The sequence below is a fragment of the Drosophila santomea genome, chromosome 2L, assembly GCF_016746245.2.
Source record: "Drosophila santomea strain STO CAGO 1482 chromosome 2L, Prin_Dsan_1.1, whole genome shotgun sequence".
NCBI lineage: Eukaryota > Metazoa > Arthropoda > Insecta > Diptera > Drosophilidae > Drosophila > Drosophila santomea.
The window spans coordinates 17,002,816-17,027,134 of NC_053016.2; the positions used below are offsets into that span (position 1 = coordinate 17,002,816).

The 24,319-nt window shown below is 43.2% G+C and overlaps 9 protein-coding genes across 9 annotated transcripts; 3 read left to right on the forward strand and 6 right to left on the reverse strand.

Moving 5' to 3' along the window:
• Positions 1-417, reverse strand: LOC120447014. Its single transcript, XM_039628335.1, is given in 2 exon segments — positions 1-263; positions 265-417. Coding segments are annotated over 2 exon segments (135 nt in total). The 5' UTR covers positions 367-417; the 3' UTR covers positions 1-230.
• A 4,928-nt stretch (positions 418-5,345) lies between these two features.
• LOC120458392 (transmembrane protease serine 9) lies at positions 5,346-8,082 on the forward strand. The gene is made up of 3 exons (XM_039646011.1): positions 5,346-5,567; positions 5,968-6,679; positions 7,418-8,082. The coding sequence occupies exons 1-3, from the start codon at positions 5,346-5,348 to the stop codon at positions 8,080-8,082; spliced, it is 1,599 nt and encodes a 532-aa protein (XP_039501945.1).
• A 2,782-nt stretch (positions 8,083-10,864) lies between these two features.
• LOC120455839 lies at positions 10,865-11,355 on the forward strand. The gene has a single exon (XM_039642312.2). It carries the CDS (start codon positions 10,969-10,971, stop codon positions 11,230-11,232), a length of 264 nt encoding a protein of 87 aa, XP_039498246.1. The 5' UTR covers positions 10,865-10,968; the 3' UTR covers positions 11,233-11,355.
• A 206-nt stretch (positions 11,356-11,561) lies between these two features.
• Positions 11,562-12,116, forward strand: LOC120455074. Its single transcript, XM_039640931.1, has one exon. It carries the CDS (start codon positions 11,671-11,673, stop codon positions 12,037-12,039), a length of 369 nt encoding a protein of 122 aa, XP_039496865.1. The 5' UTR covers positions 11,562-11,670; the 3' UTR covers positions 12,040-12,116.
• Positions 12,117-12,450: 334 nt separating this feature from the next.
• LOC120451720 lies at positions 12,451-13,225 on the reverse strand. Its single transcript, XM_039635626.2, has one exon. The coding sequence runs from the start codon at positions 12,999-13,001 to the stop codon at positions 12,666-12,668; it is 336 nt and encodes a 111-aa protein (XP_039491560.1). The 5' UTR covers positions 13,002-13,225; the 3' UTR covers positions 12,451-12,665.
• Positions 13,226-16,799: 3,574 nt separating this feature from the next.
• On the reverse strand, positions 16,800-17,413 carry LOC120458699. The gene has a single exon (XM_039646442.2). It carries the CDS (start codon positions 17,325-17,327, stop codon positions 16,998-17,000), a length of 330 nt encoding a protein of 109 aa, XP_039502376.1. The 5' UTR covers positions 17,328-17,413; the 3' UTR covers positions 16,800-16,997.
• A 188-nt stretch (positions 17,414-17,601) lies between these two features.
• On the reverse strand, positions 17,602-18,683 carry LOC120458698. The gene has a single exon (XM_039646441.1). The coding sequence runs from the start codon at positions 18,489-18,491 to the stop codon at positions 17,793-17,795; it is 699 nt and encodes a 232-aa protein (XP_039502375.1). The 5' UTR covers positions 18,492-18,683; the 3' UTR covers positions 17,602-17,792.
• A 1,411-nt stretch (positions 18,684-20,094) lies between these two features.
• LOC120453527 (venom serine protease) lies at positions 20,095-21,700 on the reverse strand. Its single transcript, XM_039638282.1, has 4 exons — positions 21,473-21,700; positions 20,939-21,371; positions 20,700-20,868; positions 20,095-20,641 (listed from the first exon to the last, which is right to left on the reverse strand). Exons 1-4 carry the CDS (start codon positions 21,692-21,694, stop codon positions 20,266-20,268), a joined length of 1,200 nt encoding a protein of 399 aa, XP_039494216.1. The 5' UTR covers positions 21,695-21,700; the 3' UTR covers positions 20,095-20,265.
• Positions 21,701-22,081: 381 nt separating this feature from the next.
• On the reverse strand, positions 22,082-23,827 carry LOC120458677 (venom serine protease). Its single transcript, XM_039646414.1, has 5 exons — positions 23,547-23,827; positions 23,145-23,469; positions 22,818-22,916; positions 22,567-22,732; positions 22,082-22,510 (listed from the first exon to the last, which is right to left on the reverse strand). The coding sequence occupies exons 1-5, from the start codon at positions 23,784-23,786 to the stop codon at positions 22,123-22,125; spliced, it is 1,218 nt and encodes a 405-aa protein (XP_039502348.1). The 5' UTR covers positions 23,787-23,827; the 3' UTR covers positions 22,082-22,122.
• Between the last annotated feature and the right edge of the window lie 492 nt (positions 23,828-24,319).

Consider the following 24,319-nt stretch of genomic DNA (forward strand, 5'->3'; position numbering starts at 1 on the left):
CGAGGGCGAACCTACTAACTAATATTCCCAGCCCCTGCTTCATCCCCATATCTTCATATCGTGCACACAAAAAGGATAACAGAACAATAAAAAATTGAGGAATTTCTCAGCGCAAAATCTAAAGGATCAGCAAGGATCCTCCGGTGCTACACTAATCGTTTATTATGATCAACGAGCTGAATCAATAAAAACGAAACGAAACGAAAACGAAGCGCCTACTTCAGGACTTGTCATCGTCCTGTTCTCATTCTGGTTCCCATTCTCGGTCCCATTCTCGGTCCCATGGCAACCTGTTTCACAGGGTTGGATGTCCTTTTGTGTGTGCGTTGGAGTGTTGCCGTTGCTGGCCGTGAGAATCGAATGCATTCAAGGAGGGGCTCGTCCGTAGTGGTAACAGGTTCAGATCCTGGCCCTGCTGCACAGGTATGCAAAAGTCAAATTTGTTTGCTATGGGAATTTGTAGGTGTCTGGCTTGGGAAAGTCTTTGAGTGCAAGTGTGTGTTGTGTTGTGCGGTGGGAATTCGCTCAGCTCCCTTTGTTTGGTGTGAATTTGATGAATACGCTGGGTCTTGTCAGAGGTGATAGGGTGGGAGATCAGGAGGAGTTAGGAAACTCTTTGGAAGTTCCCAAGGAATACTCTTCTTGGACCAGTAATTGGTGCTATATATTCTATTTTAGACTCAAATTGCAATGCTTTTTATTGCAATTTTTGAATCAAAATAAATGCAAAGTTAAAACATTGTGGATATTAAAAATGATATATATGTATTTTATTTTATACAGAGATTTTTAAAACAAAGTAAATGCAAAGTTAAAAAATAGTGGATAATAAAATGATAATGATAATATATATGCATCACTTTATAAAGAACACTGAAATAAAATGACTTATTTAGTTTATGCACACATTGTTTCTTATGGCCATTTAATTGTAAAAATAATAAATATAAAATAAAAATAAATAAAAATAATAAATGAATAAGAAGTATATAAAATTACCTAACCACTTACTTAAATTTATAACTAAATGCCTAAATGGTTAAATACCCCAATAGGTCAACTACTATGTTGAGTACAGTAGGTGGGAGATCTTAGTTTTAATTCACTTCTTTTGCCACTTTAACAACGCATAAATTCTAATTTTATTTCCTTGCACAGCCAAATGTTTCGACTTTCTGCTAATTTCCTGTGCCCGCCCCAGGTCGACGTTTTGAGACATTTCACACAAATTTTGTGCACTTCCTTCCGGTGAGCGGAAGGAAAGGAGCGCATAGGGGCAACCAGCACGCAGAAAGGATATTCTCCGGCCAGACAATGAATAGAAATCTAAATTGCAAAATATGGGCCACGGCCTGTGGGAATGGGAACTGGAAAGGGAACGGGAAAAGGAACCAATTTGATGAGGGCCCACCCTCGCACCATCGATAAGATCATCGGCCAAAGGAGGTGCTGAGAAAATCTCGTTTGTTGTGGCAACGCAGAGGGTTCCTTTGTTCGCCTGGGAGAAACATTTGCTTGTTTGTGCTCGAAACAGGTTAACAGGTATTTAGCCCAGAGATCAGTCAGGATTAGGGCGATGGATGGGATGCGATATCTGGAGTGGGTGGTCAGCCATCAATCCACGGAATCCAAGGGCCAGGGAATGGAGCATGTTCGCCGTCCCATAAATCGGAGAACGCCTGCAATGGTTCGGATTTCATTTGCATTTCAGTAACAGCAATTAGGCTAAGTAGTCCGAGAAAAGCGATAATGAAAAAATGAAGAACAAGACGAACTAATGAAATAAAATGAAATGGTAATTTGATACGCGCACACTTATGGAGTGCGCGTTTCAAGGACGCGCAGGTAGTCCTTAGGGCATGGGAATCCTTTGTCCTGGCTCACATTGGCGCATCGAATGGCAGTGCAAGCAAACAAATCCTTGGCCCCGAAGATCGATCGTTGTTCTTGGGGAGCGTTAATTAGATTTGCACCGAGCGGTCCTGATCAAAGGTCCTGAACAGTGGTGGTCAGTGGAAACTCTGGAAAATCTCAGTCACACACCTGTGGGAAAGGACCCCACGCAGCCAGGACTACATGCACTTGCTCACATCTCTCTCCGCAGGACGTTCAATTGACTGACCTTTCCTCTTCCATTTAATTTCCATTGTTATGTGCAGTTCCTTTTATTGATTTGAAGTACCCGCTCTTCACGCAACTGTTGCGCTTGGCTTCATTTCTTCCTTCCGGAATGATGGTTGCTCGTCCTTTTGGCTCCTTTTGTGCTTGCCAGGCACTTCCTGTGGGTCACTTGGAACCCTGTGGCCAAAACAATCTATTGTTAATTAATTGTGCTGGTCAAGCAGGACGCCTGGGAAGAGGAAGTGGCATGGATGCCAGGTAATAATTAAGGGAGTGAAGGATATTAATGTGCTGGTTCTATACATACTACACATAAGGTATTTTTGCTTAACCAAATAGAATTCCTATTAACCAAGACTTAAATATAGTAATATTGACATCCAATCTAATTATGCACCACGAGCAACTCACTACGATTATTTTGCTCAAAACTTATTAATAACACGAGCTAGTCTAGCTGTCTTATCAAACGCTGATTTGTATTATGGCTGAATATATGATTTTTTTGGCATGCAAGAAACAAACTTTATTAAAAACTTCACAGAAATGGAATATAAATTCATTAGAAAATTCTATCCTAAGTACACTGATTGGATTTTAGTAGGTGATTTTAAATTAAATGTAACATTCCTATAGAGGACCATCGTTCTTATTGGACCTTCAGCTTGTTCTATTTTGCCTAAAGAATACAATGTAGACTACAATAAATAGGTATCCAAAATCTGTCAATTTATCTTCATATTTATTACAGTTTTGCTAGCGCCCTCTATCAGCGATAGTAGATTCGTTATATACACGACATAAGGGCGCCACCTATACGCCGTCCCTTTAAGCTAGTGATAGTAGTACTGCTACTCGTCAATATATGGCGCTGTACTACTACAAAAAAATAAAAAACATTTATATAAAAAACAATAATTTAAAATAAAGTTCTTTATAATAAGCTTTCAAATAATGTATTGCATTTAATTAGAGTAGTGCAAATCTTGTCTCATGAAATCTTAGTTCTGCGCTTACTAACAATACACCAACATGTATTTATGAATAATTCGATTGAATTGGTGTATTGTTAGTAAACGCAGAACTAAGATTTCATGAGACAAGATATATGTATTTTAAATTGAAATATTTTAAATTAAATCCATTTTTTTTTTAAATTTTTGAAACAATATATTTCTTAAATAGAAGTGCAGAAGAGACGATGTTAAAATATTATATCAAAATGTCAAAATATTCGTCCCTTTAGTAATGTATAGATAGAAATCATAGAAAGGTACTATCTAATCTAAGTATTGGGGCGATTAGTTTCTACAATGAGATGCATTCTTTTATAATTTAAGCATTCAAGACAATGTTTTGATTGCATTTGTTTAATGCAAAAATAAAATAAAGTTAGTTTGACATTTTCCGCTTTTGTTCTGGCATTTAACGTAATTAAAGTGGACTTAGTATACGCTCCTATAAATTGCATACTTCAAATGGTCACATATTTTTTTATCCCTCCTCCCGCAGGATGACCCTTTCGAGGGTGCAGAGACCTCCACTCGCATGTGTCATCATCCCACTGCGCAAAAAGAAGTCCTACAACTGTCGCTTTTGCGAGGACCCCCATGGAGCCCACACCTTGGGGTCCTTGATCCCCCTGTTGTATATTTTTTATAGTGCCAGAAGGACTTTGCTGCTCCTTCGAAACTCATTTTAATTCGTTTTTATTTCTTTTTAATTTTTATTACATTTTCGTATATTAGCTTTGACTTTGCTTTAGTTGTATCCACTTTGAATTATTTGCTGTTTGTTTTCCCCACACGCTCCGCCGTCCAAAACTGGGAACTGGAAAAAGGAAATAGAAAACGGCATCAGCTCTTTTTTACCAGCATTGTTCCGCGGACTTCTGGGTGGAGATTGGACGTCTAGGACCCAGTTCTGGTGGTCCGAGTCCGGTTTTGTAGTTATTGTCCAACGTTGACTGTTTACGCCGAATGCGCTGCGCCACGTAGCGGCGATCCGCGGAGTAGGAAATTAAAAATGGCGAAATAAAGTTAAATTTTTTATGGCTTGTGCAAATAAGTCACAGCCAGGCAGGCAGGCGGCGAGCAGTGGGGTCGCAAAAATCCGCGAAACTGCCGGGGAAAATCCTGCCCGGCCAGCGAAGCAGCAATGTGCCCCGCGTGTAGCTCATCACTTGTTAAGCAAGAAAATAATATTAGCATTAAGCGTTTGTCTCTGCGCCTCTGACAGACACGGCGCCATCCGTCGACCATCCCAAGGATTCCCCTTTTTTCTGATATTTATTTTACAAAATGGGCGACAAACTTGCCGGCTTGGTTTTGCAGGCTCCATTTTTTCGCTCCTCCTGGTCTTGTAGTTTGTGTGCTCTCCTCTTTTTGCTCATATGGAGCACATCCAATTAAGCAGCTCTGAAAGTGCTCTAAAAAATGATTTCTGGTGGGGGAGGCGGGCGGAACGACGGGTGCGAAATTGTCGACTTTAAAGGGATCTCGGGGAATTGGAACTAATGACTGTATGAGAGGATTGCACGTGACATGATGGGAAATTGAAAATTAAGCAATTAACATAAGAGCGAAAGTATAAGGAAATTGAATGGTGGATAAAGTGAACTAAGTATATAATTATATTTGAGATGATACTGGCGGAGTTGAATCAAAATATAAATAAATTGAAGGATAATTGTTTAAAATTCAATATTTTAACTACACAATTTACTATTTTACCATATCATATTAAATTATGTATTATTGTTTAGCTAATGTCGCCTGTAAATGAAATGCAAAGCAAAACATGAATTACACAAGACTAAGATTCAGCTGTGACCTACCCCAACTGATGGCCAACTTGAAGTTCTATTTATGCTCACTTCCACCTACAGATTCCAAAGTGTTCCGAATTCCGATAACCGGTTTTGGATTGACACACTTGCACTTTCTTTCAATTAGCCGTCAAAGACGCTCGTGTGTTTGCTGCTGTCTTTTCTTTTCTTTTTGGCGGTAACAATTTCGGATTTCTTCGAGACCCTAATTAATTGGTATTTGAGGCAGGAACGGGGCGTGGGTGCCAAAGAGGTGCTGAGAGACCAGAGACCAGAGACCCGCATGGATATGTAGGCAGATCGCGTGATGACTTGGGTGTTAGCTCCATTATTCTTAAGAGGCTGTCGTCTGTGGAGCCGCCTCAGTGCCGCTTGAGACTTCGTCGCGATCGCGATCATGTGGTCTTGGCTGCTGTTTCTTCCTCTTCTGAAAGTTTCCTCAACGAGTGCCATCTTCGAGCAGTGCAACCACCAGGTGAAGCTGCAATCCGACCAGAAACTTCTCATCAACTCGCCCTATTACCCTGCTCTGTATCCTGTGGGCACTTCCTGTCGTTACGCCGTGGAGGCTCCCAAGGATCACGTGCTCCAATTCAAGTGCGAGCTCCAACTTCGAACGGTAAGGAAATGAAGTGAAAACAAAACAGTGATGCTAGAAGCTTGTTATAAATGTTCAAATGGAATCCTTAACTTTCAATTCTTTAAGTTAAAAGATTGTGTTCTTCCGCTCTGTGAAATTATTTTTATATTTTCGTATTATTTCGGTAAAGAATAAGAATGCATATAAAGAGTGCATATCTTAAAGATTGAAGTAACTCTGAAGTTCGTAATTAAAGTAATAAACAAATAAAAGTTCCCATTAGATTAAATATGTTTATGAATGAAAAAAATGAATGATGCCTTAATGAATCAATAGAAAGTCATACATTTATATTTTATATTTTGAATAATACATAGGTAGAGCGACATCGCTATAGTCCACTTTTAATCACTGCCATGTTACGTCTTAATCTCTAAAGCTTTCCACGGACTTGAAATGCCGCACGGAGGTGTTTCACTTCAATTCCGAGGGCGACGAGGTGTTAACAAGTTCCGAATACTTTTGCGGCAGCGGAAAATTCGAGCGCAAAAGTTTTCTCAATCGTGCGGTGATTTCGTACATATCCAGTGGACATTCGGAGCCGCCCTCAGCCGTCAAGTTGAAGGATAAACTCTCCGCGGTAACCACTGTGAGCACAACCACCGAGGCACCACAAGGTGTTTCCATAGAGGAACAGGACGCCGAGGAGGACGAGGAGCTGCAAGAGGAAGAAGAAGAAGAAGAAGAAGAAGCCGACGAGGACCTCAGTGACGAGGTGCTGCACGTGTTGCAGGATGTGGGCGTCAGCGATGCCCTGGCCTATGTGGCCTCTTTGCTCTACGACGCCGAGGAGCCGAGAAAGTCCAGCACTACTATTTACCTTGACAAGTTGCCAATTCACAGCAGTTCAAAGACTTCCGCAAAACGTGCCAGGATTGTTTCCAGCTACCCAACTGCCCCCTCGCCTGCCCACGGAGGTGGACGCTTCTCTTGCCTCGTGGAGGCTTTTCAGCCCACGTGCAGTTGCGGCTGGAGCCGCATTCCCCGGATTGCCAGTCCCACCAACGAGGAGGCCGTCCTGCACGAGTTTCCGCCAATGGCCGGTGTCCTGACCAAAGCCCACGGAAAGGTCTTTTGCGGCGCTGCGATCAGTAAGTATACGCGTAAAAATTGTGAAGGGGGCTTTAAAAGAATATGGAAATCAAGTCCCTGCTAAAATAATGAGTATATATAAAACTTATATAAGTTTGCTCAGACGAATTACAGAGCTTTCTTAGTATAAAGTTATTTAAGTAACATGAAAATGCAAGCTGCAGCAGACATATAACTACTCGTATACTTCTGAAAGATATGATAGCTAGCTTTACCTGATCGTAGTCTTAAGTTCCTAACAGATTTTAGAAGGCGAGACAGGAGACTATCCCTATGAGAGCTGTATAGTCGATCGATTGGCAAACATTTGTTTCTGAATGGAAGGTTTGTAATTGGATAAACCCCCAAAATCTCAAGAGAACTATAGACATTACTCCCGGCTTAGCAGATCCTTTAAGCTTTAAACTCCCGATCCGTGCAACTTTTATAAATTTATACAAATAAAACTAAATCCTATAATATCTTCACATCCGTAACTTATAAACATCAAAGTACACACTTCAAGCTCTTTCTCTGCGAGGCACACCTTTGATCAAAACATTGATAGTATCTGCAGGGTATGCAGTTAATAAATATTATAGGTAGAGTTGCAACTGTGTTTTTAAAGTAACAATACCTTAGGTGACTTGGTTACTGGAAATGTATTTTTAAAAACCATTTACATTTAACAATATTTCTGATGTTTACAAGGGACTTTCTTAACATAACTTAATTAGCTTTGGTAATTTTTGTTACAGTTCATCACCACTATTTGCTGTCGGCCGCCCACTGTTTCCAGGGTCCGGAGACGAGCAGTGCTGCCAAGTTGCGGGTGGTGGTGGGTGAGCACGACTTGGCCAGCTCCTTTGAGACGTTCGCCACCCGGCGCTACGACCTGGACGCCCTCATTCTGCACGAGGACTTTAGCCAGGCAAGTGGACAGCCGAGGAACGACATCGCATTGCTGAGGACGCGATCGTCGATCGTGTGGAGCCATCATGTGGGTCCCGCCTGCCTGCCACTGCAGCCGGCGGAGGATGGCCGGAAACCGCCGCTGGCGGGTCACCAGGTGGTGGCCGCCGGGTGGGGAACCACTTCCTACGGCGGTCCACAGACCCATCGCCTGCTCAAGGCCACCTTGGATGTGATCGATGGTAAGCGCTGCAGACAGGCCTTGAGCTCCGCCGGCGGAGTACCGCCGCACACTTTCTGCACATACACGCCCGGGCGGGACACCTGCCAGTATGACTCGGGAGGAGCTCTCTACGAGCGGATCAACGGACGCCTGGTGGCCGTGGGCATCGTCAGCTTTGGCCAGGCCTGCGCCGCCCAGCAGCCATCGGTCAACACTCGCGTCGCCTCCTTCATCAAGTGGATCCGGATCAACAGCCCCGAGGTGGCCTATTGTCCTGGCCGAACATAAGACCAGCAACTACTCTGATTTATGTGTATGTATAGGGCTAAGAAGTTTTTTATGTGGAAAACAAAAATGTTGATTAATGGGTAATCGGGGGGTTGTAAAGAAAAATATCTTATACGATGATCTGCGAGGTGAATGGATGAGTGAATGGAGCTTCTAGCACTGTGAAACTTTTGAATTGTGTAAGTTAAATGTAACACATCAAGTTCTTATGTTTGCACTCCAAGATTTATGTAATAACTCCTGGTAAATTGTCTAAATACTTTTTTTATTTTGTATGTAATATTAAACGATGCTGGAACATTTTTGGAACAATTACAATAGTTGTACAATTTTACCGTAATTTTCTTAACATTATTAATATCAAATGGTTTTAAGAGAGTGGTCCTAAAGTTCCAACAGACAGTAAGTAGAAATGTCATCAGTTCTGTAATTTTCCCTGCCATATTGAGTATGTTATAGAAATACTCCCCATTCCCCTCCCATCTTCAGAGTGCTGAACCACTTAACACTTTTGAGTGGGTGTCAAGTTTGGCGCTCCGCCTGAACGCGTTTGGCATCAATACGCATGTATCGGCTCCACCAGGTGGATGGATATGCCCTCCATTCGGCTGTCATGCGAATGGAACGGAACGCCTGGCTGGAGCTCTATGTCCTCCGCCCGAGGCGTTGCAATTAAGCGCAAATGTCAACTAATTAACCTGGGGGACGGCGATTGCCTGCAACCTATAACCTTCAACCTTCCAGTCATCCGCATGGTGGGGGCTTGTCAATAAAATTCCATTCAACTGCTTTATTTTCACAGACAGCCGGGATCTTCCTTTCAGATAAATAATTAAACGTTTCGCATAACAGATGGAGCTCGCTTTTAGGCTTAAAGGCAGCACGGAACTCGTCTGGCAACAGCAACAACGTCTTTTTACTCGTTTTTCTGGAGGACCTGTTTTTTGTCTAACCCAGCAGTGGTGGCGTTGCACTTTTTCAATGCTCCACCCTCGGCGCGTTTTGTGTATGTCTGGCTAAGCTCGCCTGCATTTCCGAGCTGTTGCAGTGTATTGGCCGTGTTTGTTTTGCAGTTTTGCAGTTTCGGGTACCCGGTGCCTTGCAAGCCTTGCAAGCCTGTTGTTCAATTTACGTAAAACGCGGCCAGAACAGAGCAAACCCACGTCAACTGCAGTCGGTGGCATCAAGTGCTGCCAGGGATTGGCGGCTCCGCATAGAAATGGGCGGTGGTGCGTGGTGTGGTTGTGTTCGGGGGCGTGGTGGGGATGGGTGGGGATGGGGGTGCTCCCGTACTCTGGTGGCACTAATTGAAAAGCAGCAGCCACTAGCAGCAGCCGCCGCTAAAGGGCTGCCAAGGGATTGGGTTTAGAGAGCAATGCTACAGTAGAAATGTAATAACTTTGATTAATCCGGAAGCAGAGCAATTGTGGCTCATCTCATCGGCAAGTAGAAGAAGTTAGCATGTTTTTGAATTGAAAACTAATGTTGGGTATCCCACAAGCATAGTAAAAAGAAACCATACCAGAATTTAAAAGAACTCAAGAAAAAGTGGGTATCACTGAAGGGTTAGTTTTCTGGTAACCAACTTATATATATTGAAACCAAAAAAATAATAAAGAAAATTATATTACTAACTGCAGATTGTTGTAAATACAAGCATCATTTTAGTTGCAAGGTGTAATGAAATCATCCTGCGACTGTCCACTGTACGAAGAAAGCCAATGCGCACAACGCGTTTTACTTCGTGCTTTTTTTCTGGCAATTTCCTTTGCATACTTTTGTGCTGCATTTGATTACAAAATGGCGGCTGTCCGGTATCCTGGCTGCTCCTGCACGAGCTACAGGACCTGCTGGCTCCTGTTGCAGTCGTAATGCAGCCTAAACATTGCGTTTAGTTCTCGTTTTGCTGCATCTACAACTGCTGCAATCGCCTGGACTTTGACTATTCATTAGCATGTGTGTTGGTGTGGGTATGTGGGTGTGTGAGTGTGTGACTTTGTGGGTGTACATCTGTATCTGTGCGGCAGGATGAGGGCCAAAAAACTCTAACAAGCTCAAAAAGCAATTTGCGAGAGGCCGGCTAAAAAATTGGCAAAAATATCGACGTGCCGGCTCATGCAATTGACGTTTTGCGGGCGAGTGGGAGAGGGATTTTCGCGGACTAGGGATTGGGGTCTGTTACATAAAACCACGCGTTGCACAAAAGCCGCCAAATCGTCGTCGCTCAAAAGCCCCAGCGATGAAAATACAAAATGGCCGAGCCACATGCAACTCCGCACAGTTCCAGCAAACTATTTCTATCTGATACAAAATGTTAATAATTTAAGGAGCGGTTCTGCATATTAAATATGGGCACATAAGCGTAATACCAATTAAATTGAATCTGCACTTTATGTTCTAGATACATATTCACAAAGAATACGCTTTTCGGAACAGCTGCGAAACTGTTTCGCTGGCCCTCACAAGTAAATTCGGTTTGTGGTCAGAAATTAGTACACAGCACTTTTTTTCGGCACGTAGTCCCTGCACACACGACTGGGCCAATTAAATCCATTTACATCACAAAAATCGAGTATGTGAAACCATTTTAATTCTAGATTCAAAATCGAAATTAAAAGGTATTAGCCTTACCAAGTTTCCTCATTGCGTTATTTCCAATACCAACTAGAGGTGGATTGCGAAATTATTTATAGAATCCATACCTATGTATGTTATACCATAGAAATAACACGTTCGGAGCAGTTTGCATTGAAATGATTACAACATCTTTTTAGCAGCTTATGAAGTAGGCATTTTTAATGAAATCAGAAACCCTAGTTTATTTTTTGGCTTCGATAAAATTGGAAATATCAGTAAACGCATTTTTTAAGCCCCGAAATCTCAGCCATGATGTCTTTAGGTCGAGCTCTCGGGGCTCTATCATTTATGGAACTTTCCCGGAGCAGGAGTTTGCATCAGCGGAGAACGAGGCGACCATTTCCGGTGGTTCCCGACGCCAGGATGAAGATCCCAGCGCAGTCATCCCGACCACCCCGCATACTGGTGAAGAGCTTCCTGGCCCTCCATCATCTGGATTCTGTTTACATGCAGGGTGCTCCTCGCGATCTTAGAGACTTTTTTATGTCAAGCTGGAAAAACGCAAAAAGATGATACACCTCCTGGACTTTACCATTTATAGCCTGGTAACCGCCATTGCAGTCATGAAATTAAAAGTTTTTGGAAAAAATACTGTTGTAAAAATATATTGAGGTTTTTGCCTTGTTGAAAGATTTATTTTTGACGAGAATATTTTTGATTCTTTTAATGGTCAATTTATTACTATAGACAGACTTATGTATGAAGCTTATGTAAGAGCTGTGCATTGTGGGACTGAAACTAAATTAATATTAAATATTAATATTAATATTAATTATAAATATATCAAATTTTATTCAGCGTTACAAAGCCATACATAAGTACCGCATACAGTAGGCTCGTTGAATACATTTCTAAAATGAGAACTATGAAAAGCTTATTTTACATACGTTGGTTAACCTAAATTTTAGAAGTATTTCAGTGAGCACCGGTAACGCATCCACCTGTCGCATAATGATCCCAGGCCGGGTTCTCATCGGATTCCCGATATTCCGACAACAGCAGAGGCGTCGAATGTCGGAGCACAGGCTTCCCTTCCATCGCAGACCAGTGCCCGTGAAGCTTCAGGAGCGCAAGAGTTCTACGACCGATCTGAAGAGGCCGCCCTTCCTGCTGGTCAAGAGCTTCCTGAACCTGCGCCACATGGACGCCGACTACGGGAAGGATATCACGCGAGTTACGGACGAGCTGAGTTTCCAGCCGCATCGCACCCTCTTCATCAACATCCTGCGGATGCCGGATCGCCAGTTTTCGGACACGGAACGATTTGCGGACGTGATGGATGCCAATCCGCTAGCTTTGGACTCGGGTTCGAAGCCGTGAGTGGGAGGAGAATGTTTTAAGTATTTTATAATAAATGTTTCTTTTTAATTTTATCGAATAAAGCTTGATATTTTTGAGAGGGCTGCACGGTTTTCTAGTAAATGAAAGGGATAAGAAATGTTTAAACGTTTAAAGCCAAGCTTTTAATCATTGACCTACTTAAACATTTAATTTGATTTCAACTTTAATTTCCTTGGATATATCGAGGGGCTAATGGACGGTAAAGTAAGCTAAAATCTATAAAGATCTATAAAATGGGTCATGGCTAATAGATTAGAGATCAATCTAGCGATCTGCATGCTTGCAGTTGTTTAAGTTAATTACACTAAAGAGCCTTCAGCCTTGAAAAGACTTTTCTAGATGTCCAAATAAGCCCCAATAAGTAATAATTAAGTGCACAATAAAGAAACATCCAGTATCGCATTCTGTGCTGAATTATATTGAAATTTGAACGGAAGACCGAGTTGAATCCGTTTTTCTGGCCAAAAAATTCTGACAATTTTACAGTATGCATATGGGTTTTGGATACTTCGTTATGGATCGATTGGTTGGGCAAGATGGGTTGTCGTACACGACAAGTCCGGATGAAAATTGATTGCAGAGAGGATTGCATCAGGGGAAACCGTCTAGATATCGTAGGTTCCATAAACCATTCGTCGCCGGAAGTCCGCCCAGCGGTAGCGTGGATTGCGGAAGCGGGTTGTCTGCACCTCTCCGCGATCCTGTGCCTGCTCCTGGTACTTATGGAAGTTCTTCACAAAGCATCGCGGAGCATGGTGGTACTCCGGGTTGGGCTCATCCCGCTGGCGACACTGGTACTCGTCGATCTTTTTCAGATCCCCAACGCCCTGGTTTCGGCGTGTCGAGTAGGCGAATCTTCCACTCATCCGGGACGTGGCTAGTTGGACCGCCAGTCGGACATAGGCGGGTAGGGCCGACAGGTTTCTATTGGTTGGCAGCATTTGGAAGGGGGATGAAACTAGTCGGATTTGTCTGTAATTTGGTGTTCCGGATTCTGATGGTATTGGTAAGCCTATATTTGGATGGCAGTTGTACTGTAGTGTGGCGATTATATGGCTTAAAGGATTGGCCGAAAGGAAGGAATTTAAATTTATGACTTGTCTATTGTACTTGTTTGTCTGTCAAACGAGGGGAACGTAGAAAAGTGAAACGAAATGAAATGTTTCTAAGAGCTGACTCTAGGGTGACTGGGTTAAAAATACTCCTCACACTTAATTTTACTAAAAACATGTTCAGTTAATTGTTCGCTTGGCAGCTAAATGTAAATAAATAAATATGGCTTTTTTTTTTTTAAATTAATTAACATCTTTATTTAATATTATTCAGGAACAGGTCAATTAAAGCCTTTAACCTAAATGTTGTCTTAAGTAAATAATCTCTTAATTATAAAATATAATTTGTTTTCATCTTAATATATAGGAATAGGTCAAATTTCGAGTAGTGAGGTTTCAGGTAAATAATATATTCATACTATCATCTTAGAAGCAGCCCAAAATGTCTTCTTTTGAGCCTGCGAATTGGGATAGCCCCCTGTAATCTCCGGGCGAGACGATTACGGTGGGCAGTTAGTCGATCGTTGTATCTGCTTGAGAAGAACGAGATTTGGTCTTCAACAAGGCTCAGGTTTAAATCATTGTGAAGCGTTTGGCCGCTAACGAACCAGTCACAGCCAGTGATTTGTCTTAATGTTTTGTTCTGGACGGTTTGGAATCGTTTTCGGTGGGACGCAGCCGCCACTCCCCAAATTTGGATGCCGTATCTCCAAGTAGGTGCGATAATTTGCTGATAAATCTGACGCTTGCATCTTAAAGGTAGTTTGCTTTTCTTATTTAGCATCCAGAATAGTTGGTTACGCTTTAGGTTGCACATTTTGACGACTCTGGCAATATGATCTCGGAAGGTTAGGCGTTTGTCCAGTGTGAGGCCTAGGTATTTCGCCTTAGTTGCTTGCTCTATGTCCACATTATTAATGTGTACCGCAGGAGTTGTTTTACGGCGTAACGTAAAGCAAACGTTTACGCATTTGCTTTCGTTAATTTTGATGTTGTTCGCCATGGCCCATTTCTCGAATTCGTTGAGATAAGTTTGCAGCATTTGTGACGACTCGGTCTCACTGTTCGAGGAGCTGAGAAAGCAGACGTCGTCAGCGAAGCTGGCCAGCAGCATTTTGCTGTTGTCATTGGTCATTTCATAATAGCTTGGCTTGGGGATGTCTGCTGTATAGATGGAGTAAAGTATCGGTCCTAAGACGCTTCCTTGAGGTACGCCAGCTGCAATGGCAACATTTACAGAGGTTGCGTCTCTGGACTGGACGCAAAACTCTCTGTTTGTGAGAAACGATCTGATGAGCTCAAACAGGTTGGCTGGCAGCGCTGTTTTGACTTTGGCTAGTAGTCCCGGGATCCAAACTCTATCAAATGCCTGTTCAATGTCGAGGAAGATTCCGTTGCAGTATTCTTTATGGTCATAGGCCTTCAGGATATGATTGACTACACGGTGCAGTTGCTCAATCGTACTGTGGCCAGCTCTGAATCCGAATTGGTGCATTGGGATAGTATCATTGTCTTCTAGATGTATTATAAGTCGGGAAGCTATCAGCCTTTCCATTACCTTCGATAAGGAGGGCAGGAGACTGATAGGCCGGTAGGAGCTTGGATCCTGTTCCGGCTTCCCTGGCTTTAGAATCATACTGATTCTAGCACTCTTCCATTTTTTGGGAAAGTATTGCACTCTAAGTATCGCATTGAATATCAATGTGATAAGTAATAGTGCTCTCTTGGTAAGGATTTTAAGTACTGCGTTGCTTATTAGGTCGTGACCTGGCGCCTTTCGTCTTTTGAGGGTACGTATCATGTTTGAGACTTCTTCCAGACGGATAGGTCTTATTGGAGGTGACATCTGGAATGGGCGCTGTAGTACTTCGTTTATACTGTTGATATCCCCCTCGGATGCGAAATTAAACGCAGTGAATCTGTCGCCAAGGTGTTCCGCAAATGTTTGTACTTGCTCTTCTAAGGAGCGACACCAGTTACCATTGCTGTTCTTCAGAGGCGTAACTTTCTGTGGCATTCTTTTTACTTTTTTGGTAAAGGACCACATATTAAAAGTGGAATCATTAGAATAATCCATATTGGTTAGCATATGTTCGAATTGCGCATTTTTCAATTCAGCCATGGCAACGTGAAGCTCTCTGGCGCATCTATGCCATTGAGCTTTATCCTCAGGACTGTGCGTTCGAATATAACGTCTTCTCAGTGCTCTCTTACGGACTAGCATCTCTGCAATGGTTGGATCAAATCTATTCGAGTGGCGTATGAGGGCTCTGCTATGATTATTTACAGTGTGCATGTTTGCACTCCTCGCCGCATTTGTCACATTGGTAGTGAAGAGGTCTACCGCGTCGTCAATTTCAGCAGCAGAGTTGATCTTAATGTTAAGGCGTATCGATCTACATAGTTCTTCCTTGAAAACAGCTACATTTGTGTGTTTGCTAAGAAGTTGCCTACGTTGAGTGCATTGTGTGGCTTCTGTTTTTAATGTAGTGATGAGAGACAGGTGGTCCGATTCAAGGTCCCAGCTGTCTCTGATGTTTAGCTTGTCGTGTGGAATGTTGCGATAGATTGCAAAGTCTAAATATGATAATGTAACATTATTTGAGTCCCCTTTCAAGTCGCCTTTTGAGCAATTATCGCATTGCACCTACTCGAGACCAAAGCACAAAACATAATTAAACAATTAAAGCCCTTGGCACTCGTCCTTACTTAGCCGAATTCCCAGGAAGGCACATCAAAGCCGTGGAAGAGTTGTGCTCCTAATTACGCGGCCAAGTGCAGTGAAATGCAAATTTGCAACAAGGCAATACAAAATCCATCAAAATTAACTGCCAACAATGGGAGCGAGTGGCGAAATCACAGCATTTGCGGGCCAAGTTAAATGTGCAGCTTTGAAGTGAGTGGGGAACACGGAAAAAATAATTATAGTAACATGTACAAAGGGGAACCCAAAATACTAAATTCTCGGAAAAGAAAAACAACGTAACTGGCTTGAATTTAAGTAAATAAGTGGAAAATAATCTTCTCTAGCGACCATAGTTCGTTAATTAGTTCTTGGTTGCAACACTTTTTTTCGAGTGCCGTCTAGTAGGACAGTGCTTTGAATGAAAAGTGGCTGGACCCTCGGCAGTCCAGTCCCGGACTGTAATCCTTTCTTCTCTACATTTTTTGTGCCCCCGTGGCCCATTGATTTTTTCTATATTATAAAATTTATGCTGCCCGCTCTGCTTTGTTGCACTCTTGTCTCTGCCACCACCATCACCAGCCCCACCCCCCGGTGCACTTCATTTTCTGCCTTTGCTTTCCATAGTCATTTTTTTTCACATTTTTTCCAAGCGCTTTTGAGCTTTTGTTGTCGAGTGCCCGCCAGTGCCACCCGAGCCAAAAGAAAAGGGCTTGACAATAAAAATTATGAAGCATATTACTTGAGTGCACTTGGTGCCTCTCTCCATTCTTTCCTTTGCCACTTTTCCCACCCAGTCCTTGCTTGCACTCGGATTTTCTCCGATCAGAAGGATGCGCAGGTATGCCAAAGTATCAAAGTATGTCGCTAGTTTTTGAGTGCAAACTCGCGTGCTAAGTAGAAAAAAGGGTTAAGGATACTTGGGATAATAATGAACTGCTCTGCAGCAGTCTCAGTATTGTGCCCAAGATTATTATAAATATAAAAATAACGAAACACATTTCTTTTGGTTGCTATGTCATCCTATTTTATTGCTTGAAGTTAACATTGCATTTTGGGCTGAACCAGGCATTGCGACTTAGAAACCGTCCTGTTATGACTTTGCTGACGAATCAAATCAGAACAATACACTTTTTAAGCCACGATGCTGGAGTTATTTAAAAGTTTTTCACTGGATTTAGTCTTTGGTGGGTGGCTGCAAGCTAGTAACTGCCGTAGATCATCTTTCGCCGGAGCTCTGCCCACTGGTACGTGCTGGAAAAGCATTGGTGCTGTCTACTACAAAACTGACGAAAAGCCTCCGTGCATCTTCGACTCCTCTCCAAGGAAGATATTTCGCACTGCCCCTTGGCTGGGACTCCTTGATTCAGCTTAGGCGGCAGTTCCCCTTTGCTGAAGTAAACGAGGGGAATGGTGCGTCGCAGCTCCGGATGAACAAAGGTGCCGACTTCCTGGCAGACCTGCAGTCGCGTATGAAGTCTCCTGGCGAGGTGAAGTCCTTTGCCTGACAGCGTCCTGAGAATCTTGATCATGGCTGTAGAGTATGATAAATTTGGATAATTTTGTAATCCCAGGTTTTTGGGATGTACGCCGGAAAGACTACTGCGATTTACTATTAGCTTCTCCAAACATTAAAAATCCACGATTGCTAGTGTCAGTGATTTTTATTTGTAATAAAACTACTTTCTCTTACTTTACCCTCTAACTTTCACTCCCATGGATGAGCATGGCACCCTGGACTACGCTAGTAAGCCTCATCAGAAATATGTACACCTCTAGCCCGCTATATGACTTTCGACGAACAAGTGAAAGCACATAATATTTAATAATATACGAGTATAGCATATCAATTAATTTTGAAGACCGAATTTGTATTTGTTCTTGAAGAACGCGAGAGCCCCCACATACAAAGGGAAACGTGAGTTTCACGTGCGTTTCCCGCAAAGAGAGACATCAACGGATAAGGATAAGCTTTCTGTTGACGAGTCCCTGTTGGCTCAGTAGCTCGTACGGCCGAAGATCATGCAGTGCCGGAACTCCGCCCAGCGGGTGCGATGGCTGCGGTAGGAGTTGTACGGCGAGATGACCTTCCGGGAAATGGTGGCGCTATTCGGCAAACGTTCCGCCTGCTTGGAGGCGATGGCCACGCGCTGGAGGAGCTCCTGCTCAGCACGGGCGCGGTCCATCTCCTCTTCCGAGTTGTCCTCTGGCGGTCCGAAAACAGTCTCTCGTACTGATCGAACCTCCAGATCCGACTCGTAGTCGTGCTCCTCGGCCTTGGCTTCTGGTTCGCCGCCCGGTCGCTGCTGCTCTTCCTCCTGCCTCTGCATGTCCTCGTATTGGGGCACCTGCGCTGACTTGAAGTTCCGCCTGCGGGCCGCGTTTTGGGCGGCCACCACATTGTTGCGGCGGGGCACGATCTCATCCGGTTTGGCGACGGGTCGGAACATGGCGGAGTCCAGGCCGGAGTAGTTGTTGCTCCACCGGCGGTTCTGCTGCCGCTGGCGGAGAAGCTGGGCTGCCGCAAAAGACTCCTCCCTCATGGGCCAGTCCTTGTGCCAGGGATTTGAGTTTTGGACAGCGCTGTTTGGACCTTTCTCCAGGCCCGATATGGTGGTCAGTGAGCGTCGCCCCTCGATTAAACTTCGCTTGGCCAGGTGGCGAATGGATGGCAGGTTTTTCACGAAGAATGGCATCTCTGTTATGTCTCTGGTTCCCCTAAATTGTCTGATAAAACGGCTAATTTGTATGAAGACTCAGATTCCTCGGCCGAAATTGGATCTACTAAAATTTTAAATTGATAAAAGCAAGGCGCTCGGGAAAGCAAATTTTGGTTGTCTTTAGGGGAAAACTATTTCTAAAATGAAATACACAACGAGTCGTGTGTTGAAGTATTCGTAAAACACTGACACTAATACAAATGTTTACTGTGCTCGGCCAATTTAGTTTTCGATTTCTTCTCACTGAATAGACAGAGCAAAAAGAATATGTGTGCGTGCTGCGAAGGAAAATATCATAATTTATTTACAGCCACAAGGAATTCAATTTGATTGCGACTTGAGTCTTTCGGGCAAATTAAACAACAAAGCCAAAATGGAAATCATACACCAAAAACACAATTTGCCTTCGTCACATGAACATTTATTAATTTTGCATCGTGGTGCTGCAGTGGTGCGAGGTCCTTTGGTGGCTCGATAAGTCCTGGTACGAATTTAACGCAATTTCCAAATGGAAGCAGCAACAACAGCGAGACTTGAAATTGAGTTAGTCCACAATTACAACAACAATTATGAGCAGAGAAATTTTACAATAAATACCAAAATATGCAGGAAAACTGTGAAAACTCTGTACACTTCCCGCTTATGCACATATTAATTTCGAGCTCGGAAAAACTAGCGTTATGACCCAACTAAATTGAAATTAAAATGTTTTCTGATTTACTAGCACCAGATCTTTCGATTATATAGCTCTAATTGAATACTTGAAATAATACTGCGAACTAATAGTGCCAGCCGTATCCAGATAGGGTATGTGATAAAACTTTATTGCACACAAAGAACTACGCCTGTCGGAACTTGATGGCCAGCGGGGTATGATTGGTAAGTGCGGGGCTGCCGAGCTTGTTCGTTGTTTAAATGTAGGCAGAAACATGTCACTGCTTTTTAATTTAAATGCAAATTAAGGCCTTTGTCAACACTTTGCCAAACTCAAGACAACGCTGACAAATGCCTGAAGAAAGTGCAAGGAGGTCGGCCAAGGAACGATTCTGAGGAACTATGTATATGTCTAAAATGTGCGTGTGCACGGGAAAAAATGCAGCACTAGCTGTTGTTCATGGCCAATAAACCATGTACACTGTTTAAAAATAAATGTGTCGAAGGAAAGCAACATACTAGTATTCACCAACGTTTTATTAACCAATTTAATTAGTTTGGTATTTCGCAGAAGTTTTGCGGACATGAATTATTTACATAAGTAAAGTAATATAAACACAGACAAAATCAGAGAGTAAATTATATAAATTGGCAAAAAAATAATGATATCAAAATTGTGATTTTTTGGCGTGGCCGTTCTTCTGCCCGTTCGTCTGCCTGTTTTAGAAGGCCCAATAACCTCACAAAACTATAAATCATTAGATTTGTACTATTTCAATTAACTTTCCTATTTCTTTCCCTTTTTTTGTATTTAAATTTTTTGTTTTGTTAATTTATAGCGATTTTAAAAAAAAGTCCTAACTGTATTTTCGCACGCCCATGGAAATGTTAAAGTTGAGGACATCGTCTATAACATTCTCTCTTGTTGTGTATGATTTTACAAAAAGACTCTTTTTAATTTTACCATATATTGAAGTCAAGTTCATAAATGTACCCAATGTATAGAATGCTACTAAAAATATTTGGTAAAATTAATTATATGATCCATATAGTTTCCCTCTGTGCACAAAAGTGGTTATTCATGCGAAGCACATCCTTAACGCACACACACAGATCCGCCTATATAGCGCCACAACCAGTTGAGGTGCGAAGTGACCCGAGTGTTGACACCGATGCCAAAGGGCTGGCCGCAGGCCCGGCCGAAACTGATCACGCCCAGCTGGAACATCCGCTCCCGCTGACGCAGGATCACCGGGCCGCCGGAGTCGTACTGGCACGAGTCCTGGCCCCTGCCGCCAGCATCGTAGGTGCAGAGGTGGCTGGGAGCTATGCTGGAGTTGAAGCGGCTTCGGCAGACGGCATTGTCCATGGTCAGCAGGGTGGCCTTTTGCAGGGTGTTCGACTTGGAGGCAGCGAAGCCCAGGGTTCCCCAGCCCATTATGTCCACGTTCTGGTAGCTGAAGCTGCTCTCCCTGTAAGAAAGCATTTCTTTTAAGACTCCATCACTTTAGATATGAGAGCTACACGTACGCCTGTCGAATGGGGAGGCAGATGGGCGCCACTCCGCGAGACCATTCAATGGGTGTTGCAGTCTGGAGCAAGGCTATGTCATTTATATTGCCCGATTCCGTTTCCATGTAGCCAGGATGGTTGATGATATTTTGGATGCGGTACTGCGCCGCATAGATTGATTCGCTACCTGAAAGAGATTTTAGTACTATTCGTCTCAAAATTCCAAATATAATAAACTATGTATGTAAATGGCTCACCGGTGCTCAAGTCATGCTCCCCGACCAGCGCCAATAGACGACTGGCCACTGGTTGGCGAGCGGTACAGTGGGCAGCGGTCAGGATGTACCGGTCGCTGACTATGCTGCCGCCGCAGAAGATGGGCAGGTTGGAGGCCAGATCTCTGAGGCCCACCATTGAGGGGAATTCGTGCTTGCCCGCCTCCACCCCGTTGGCTATGCGATTTGGCAAGGACCAGCCGCAATCGCAGGGCGCCGGACGAGCCACTGCTTGGCAATTGAGTCTGGATCGCTGCTGGGTCTGCGGACTGCTGGAATAGTAGGCGAAGGCCATGCTTTGGAAGTTGGACATCCGATTGACCTGGCCCATGCGGCAGTACCGTTCGCCATCGCGGAACTGCAAGTCGCCGTCGCGGGAGATAAACAGGAACTCCGAGCCACAGGTGTCAGGAAACTAAGGTAAATCATGTTTGAAACGGGATCAAATATTATTAGCAAGAGAACTATTTTAAAATAATATTTTAATTATAGTGGATATGATAAAACAGTACTTACCAACTCAAATCGACAGCTCAAATAGATGACGTGATTACTGGGCGCTTTCAAGCGAAACCGACAGTTGCTACCACTTGGTATAGCACCGGGGTAATTGAAACTGGTTATATTAATCGTTCGGTTTGGGATCAAATCAAAGAATCTAGTGCACTGTTGTTGGGCGCACGACAAACTGATAAATGATAGTAACGAAAGTATTGCCGCAATCTTTGGTTCGTACATGATGGATGCGAAGCTTTTGCAACTGTAAACTTGATGAAGATTCGCGGCAGCTTATATAGGACCTTCCAATTGATAGGGAATATATATATTTGTTGGTTAATAAAGCCGAAAAAATATTTAAGAGCGTTAAATTGGATTTTTAGGTCAAGGTAAGAAAATATTACTATTGACATTGTTTTTGAGTGCAAGCAGATAGAGTATATGCATACAAAATGACTTCCCGCAACACAAATATTCGCATTGCAATTAAATCTACTATTTTCTTTGATAATACAAATTTAAATTCAAGAGTATTTTCCATACTTAACCATTTTAATTTCCTTCTGTTTTTCGCTTAATAGCTAGAAAAATTAGACAAATTTAAATGAAGTAAAAATCCTTCTTAACTCATTTTCAATATAAACGCATGTCCGGCGCATTTATTTACATTACAAGCTGACAACACAATTGGAATTCCCTATTTTTTGGCGTATCCAGCTTATATAGGACGTTATCCTGGTATTGACACCCATCGGGTACTGCGTCGCAGCACAGCTCATTCCGTAGCTGATGATTCCGACCAAAAACTGCCTGGACTTTCGCAGGATAACTGGGCCGCCGGAGTCGAACTGGCAGGAGTCGCGGCCGGTGCCCGAGTAATCATAGGTGCACATTTGCCCAGTGTATATCGTGGTCACATCATTGTACTCCGTCTGGCAGTCCTGATTGCTGACCACGTTCAGGTTGATCTTCTGCAGAGTTGTGGACGTGGGTCCGGCAAAGAAGATGGTGCCATAGCCAATCACGTCGACGAGATCGTAAGTGAATGGCGTGGTCCTACACGGGAAACCGAATTATTTTCAATACAACCCCGATATTTAGGGGATACTTACGTTCCCACGGGAGGCAGACAAGCGGGACCTACGCCACGGGACCACTGAATATTGCTGGCGGTTATCAGAACTGCGATATCATTGTTTACGTTGCCCTCGCTCACGTATTGCTCATGTGGTATCATCTGCTGAATACTATATTGCTGGTAGTACCTGGAACTGGAAGCTTAGTAGCGGAAAGCGAAAGTTTTTTATTAATGACAGGGGATTAGCTTATCATATTCTTTGCTTTATCAATTTTGAAAACTTACGATTACTCAGATCATTTATCCCCACAATAGCCACAATATTCGTTGCCTTGCTAACTTGATAAATGCAATGGGCAGCAGTTAGGATATAACGATGGGCCACTGAAATAGTAAATTTAAAATATGTCAACTGAATAAGTTATTATCAATCAAGCCTAATACGTTTAACCTTATAATTACAGTTAAACTATTATAAGAAACTAATTCTGTTATTGCCTTCTATAACTCGAAATTTTGGTAACTTAAGCTTACGTGTATGCGAATGGTTATTTCACTTATAAACGAGTCTGTCGACTTTGTACCTTTCACTTGTATTCTCTATTAACGCACCTATGGTTCCGCCGCAGAAGGAAGCCTGATTCTTGGTCACATCCTTGAGGGCCACCATGCTGGGAAACTCATTTTCCGCCGCCTTTTGGCCATTGGCAATCCGCGTAGTGGCCGACCAGCCGCAATTGCAGTTTTGCTTGACGGTGGTCAAGGTGCACTTAAAGTTACCTCCCTTTGTGCCGGTGGAAATGTAGGCGAAGACAAGCTCCGTGAAAAGAGACTCCCGTGAGAGGGAGCCGGAGCCACAGAAGTTTTCGGCACCGCGCATCAGAAGATCGCCCTCCGTGTCGAGCCAAAAGTTATCCGTGGTGCACTGACCATTGCTCTGGAGGTGGGAAAACATGCGTTAGGTGTTTTCCATTTGAAAAACCATGTATGTTTGTATAGGGGGGAGTTTCATACCGATGGAATTCCTAGGGAACATTGCACTTGTATGTAATAGTCCAGGGGCGCGGTGAACTTGTAGCGACAGGAAGTGCCGCCAGGATAATTGCTGGGGTAGTAGGGCGACTCAACGTAGGTGGTACCCGGACTCAGGGTATAGCTGTTATCACAGCCCTCGAAGTAGGCCAAAACAGCAGGTGCTGCTAGCAGCAGCGAGATTAGAAGGCGACTTAGCATTTTGGCCAAACCTTTCGGCATCGAAGGCAGCACTCAACTGGGCTAACGCGATAATGCCACCCACTACTAAAGTCAGGCAAAACACCAAAGGTAGAGCTAAGCTAATTAAATAAATAAAAGGCCGCGTTCCAGCGGATGATAGTACGGAATTAGTCGTACAGGTTGAAAGCGATTTCGCCCTCAGTCTGCAGTTGTGCAAACAGGCATGTACATATAACACTCCAACGGCCTTGTCAAATGCATACCACTTCGTCTTTGAACTTGGCCAATTGTGCCTTGGCATTTTCCATTTGGTTGATAACACCCACTGCATTTGCCAACTCAACTAAGGGAAATTCAATTTTCGTATGTCACGTTACACCTTTTGGCCCAGATAGCCTAGGGTTATCCAACAGCTGTTAGCCTGGTGATAAGCCAAAGCCGTCAGCAAATAAACGATTTCTGAATAATGAGCTCTCAAAAAACAAGAACTAAGTGCGAAAACAAAACATGGAGTCAACGTTCGAAGATCTGTTTGAACAGATTAAAAGTTAATTTACTTTTTTCTCTACTAT

Bases quoted from the DNA above. Each gene is read 5' to 3' on its own strand.
- LOC120453527 (XM_039638282.1), bottom strand. From the start codon at position 21,694: ATGTACGAACCAAAGATTGCGGCAATACTTTCGTTACTATCATTTATC. The intron at 21,372-21,472 runs GTAAGTACTGTT...GATTTACCTTAG, and splicing joins TGAGCTGTCGATTTGAGTTG to TTTCCTGACACCTGTGGCTC. The intron at 20,869-20,938 runs GTGAGCCATTTA...AATCTCTTTCAG, and splicing joins GGAGCATGACTTGAGCACCG to GTAGCGAATCAATCTATGCG.
- LOC120455074 (XM_039640931.1), top strand. From the start codon at position 11,671: ATGATCCCAGGCCGGGTTCTCATCGGATTCCCGATATTCCGACAACAG.
- LOC120451720 (XM_039635626.2), bottom strand. From the start codon at position 13,001: ATGCTGCCAACCAATAGAAACCTGTCGGCCCTACCCGCCTATGTCCGA.
- LOC120458392 (XM_039646011.1), top strand. From the start codon at position 5,346: ATGTGGTCTTGGCTGCTGTTTCTTCCTCTTCTGAAAGTTTCCTCAACG. The intron at 5,568-5,967 runs GTAAGGAAATGA...TAATCTCTAAAG, and splicing joins GCGAGCTCCAACTTCGAACG to CTTTCCACGGACTTGAAATG. The intron at 6,680-7,417 runs GTAAGTATACGC...TTTTTGTTACAG, and splicing joins CTTTTGCGGCGCTGCGATCA to TTCATCACCACTATTTGCTG.
- LOC120458699 (XM_039646442.2), bottom strand. From the start codon at position 17,327: ATGATCAAGATTCTCAGGACGCTGTCAGGCAAAGGACTTCACCTCGCC.
- LOC120458677 (XM_039646414.1), bottom strand. From the start codon at position 23,786: ATGCCGAAAGGTTTGGCCAAAATGCTAAGTCGCCTTCTAATCTCGCTG. The intron at 23,470-23,546 runs GTATGAAACTCC...TCCCACCTCCAG, and splicing joins GTTCCCTAGGAATTCCATCG to AGCAATGGTCAGTGCACCAC. The intron at 22,733-22,817 runs GTAAGTTTTCAA...TCCGCTACTAAG, and splicing joins GATAAATGATCTGAGTAATC to CTTCCAGTTCCAGGTACTAC.
- LOC120458698 (XM_039646441.1), bottom strand. From the start codon at position 18,491: ATGCCATTCTTCGTGAAAAACCTGCCATCCATTCGCCACCTGGCCAAG.
- LOC120455839 (XM_039642312.2), top strand. From the start codon at position 10,969: ATGATGTCTTTAGGTCGAGCTCTCGGGGCTCTATCATTTATGGAACTT.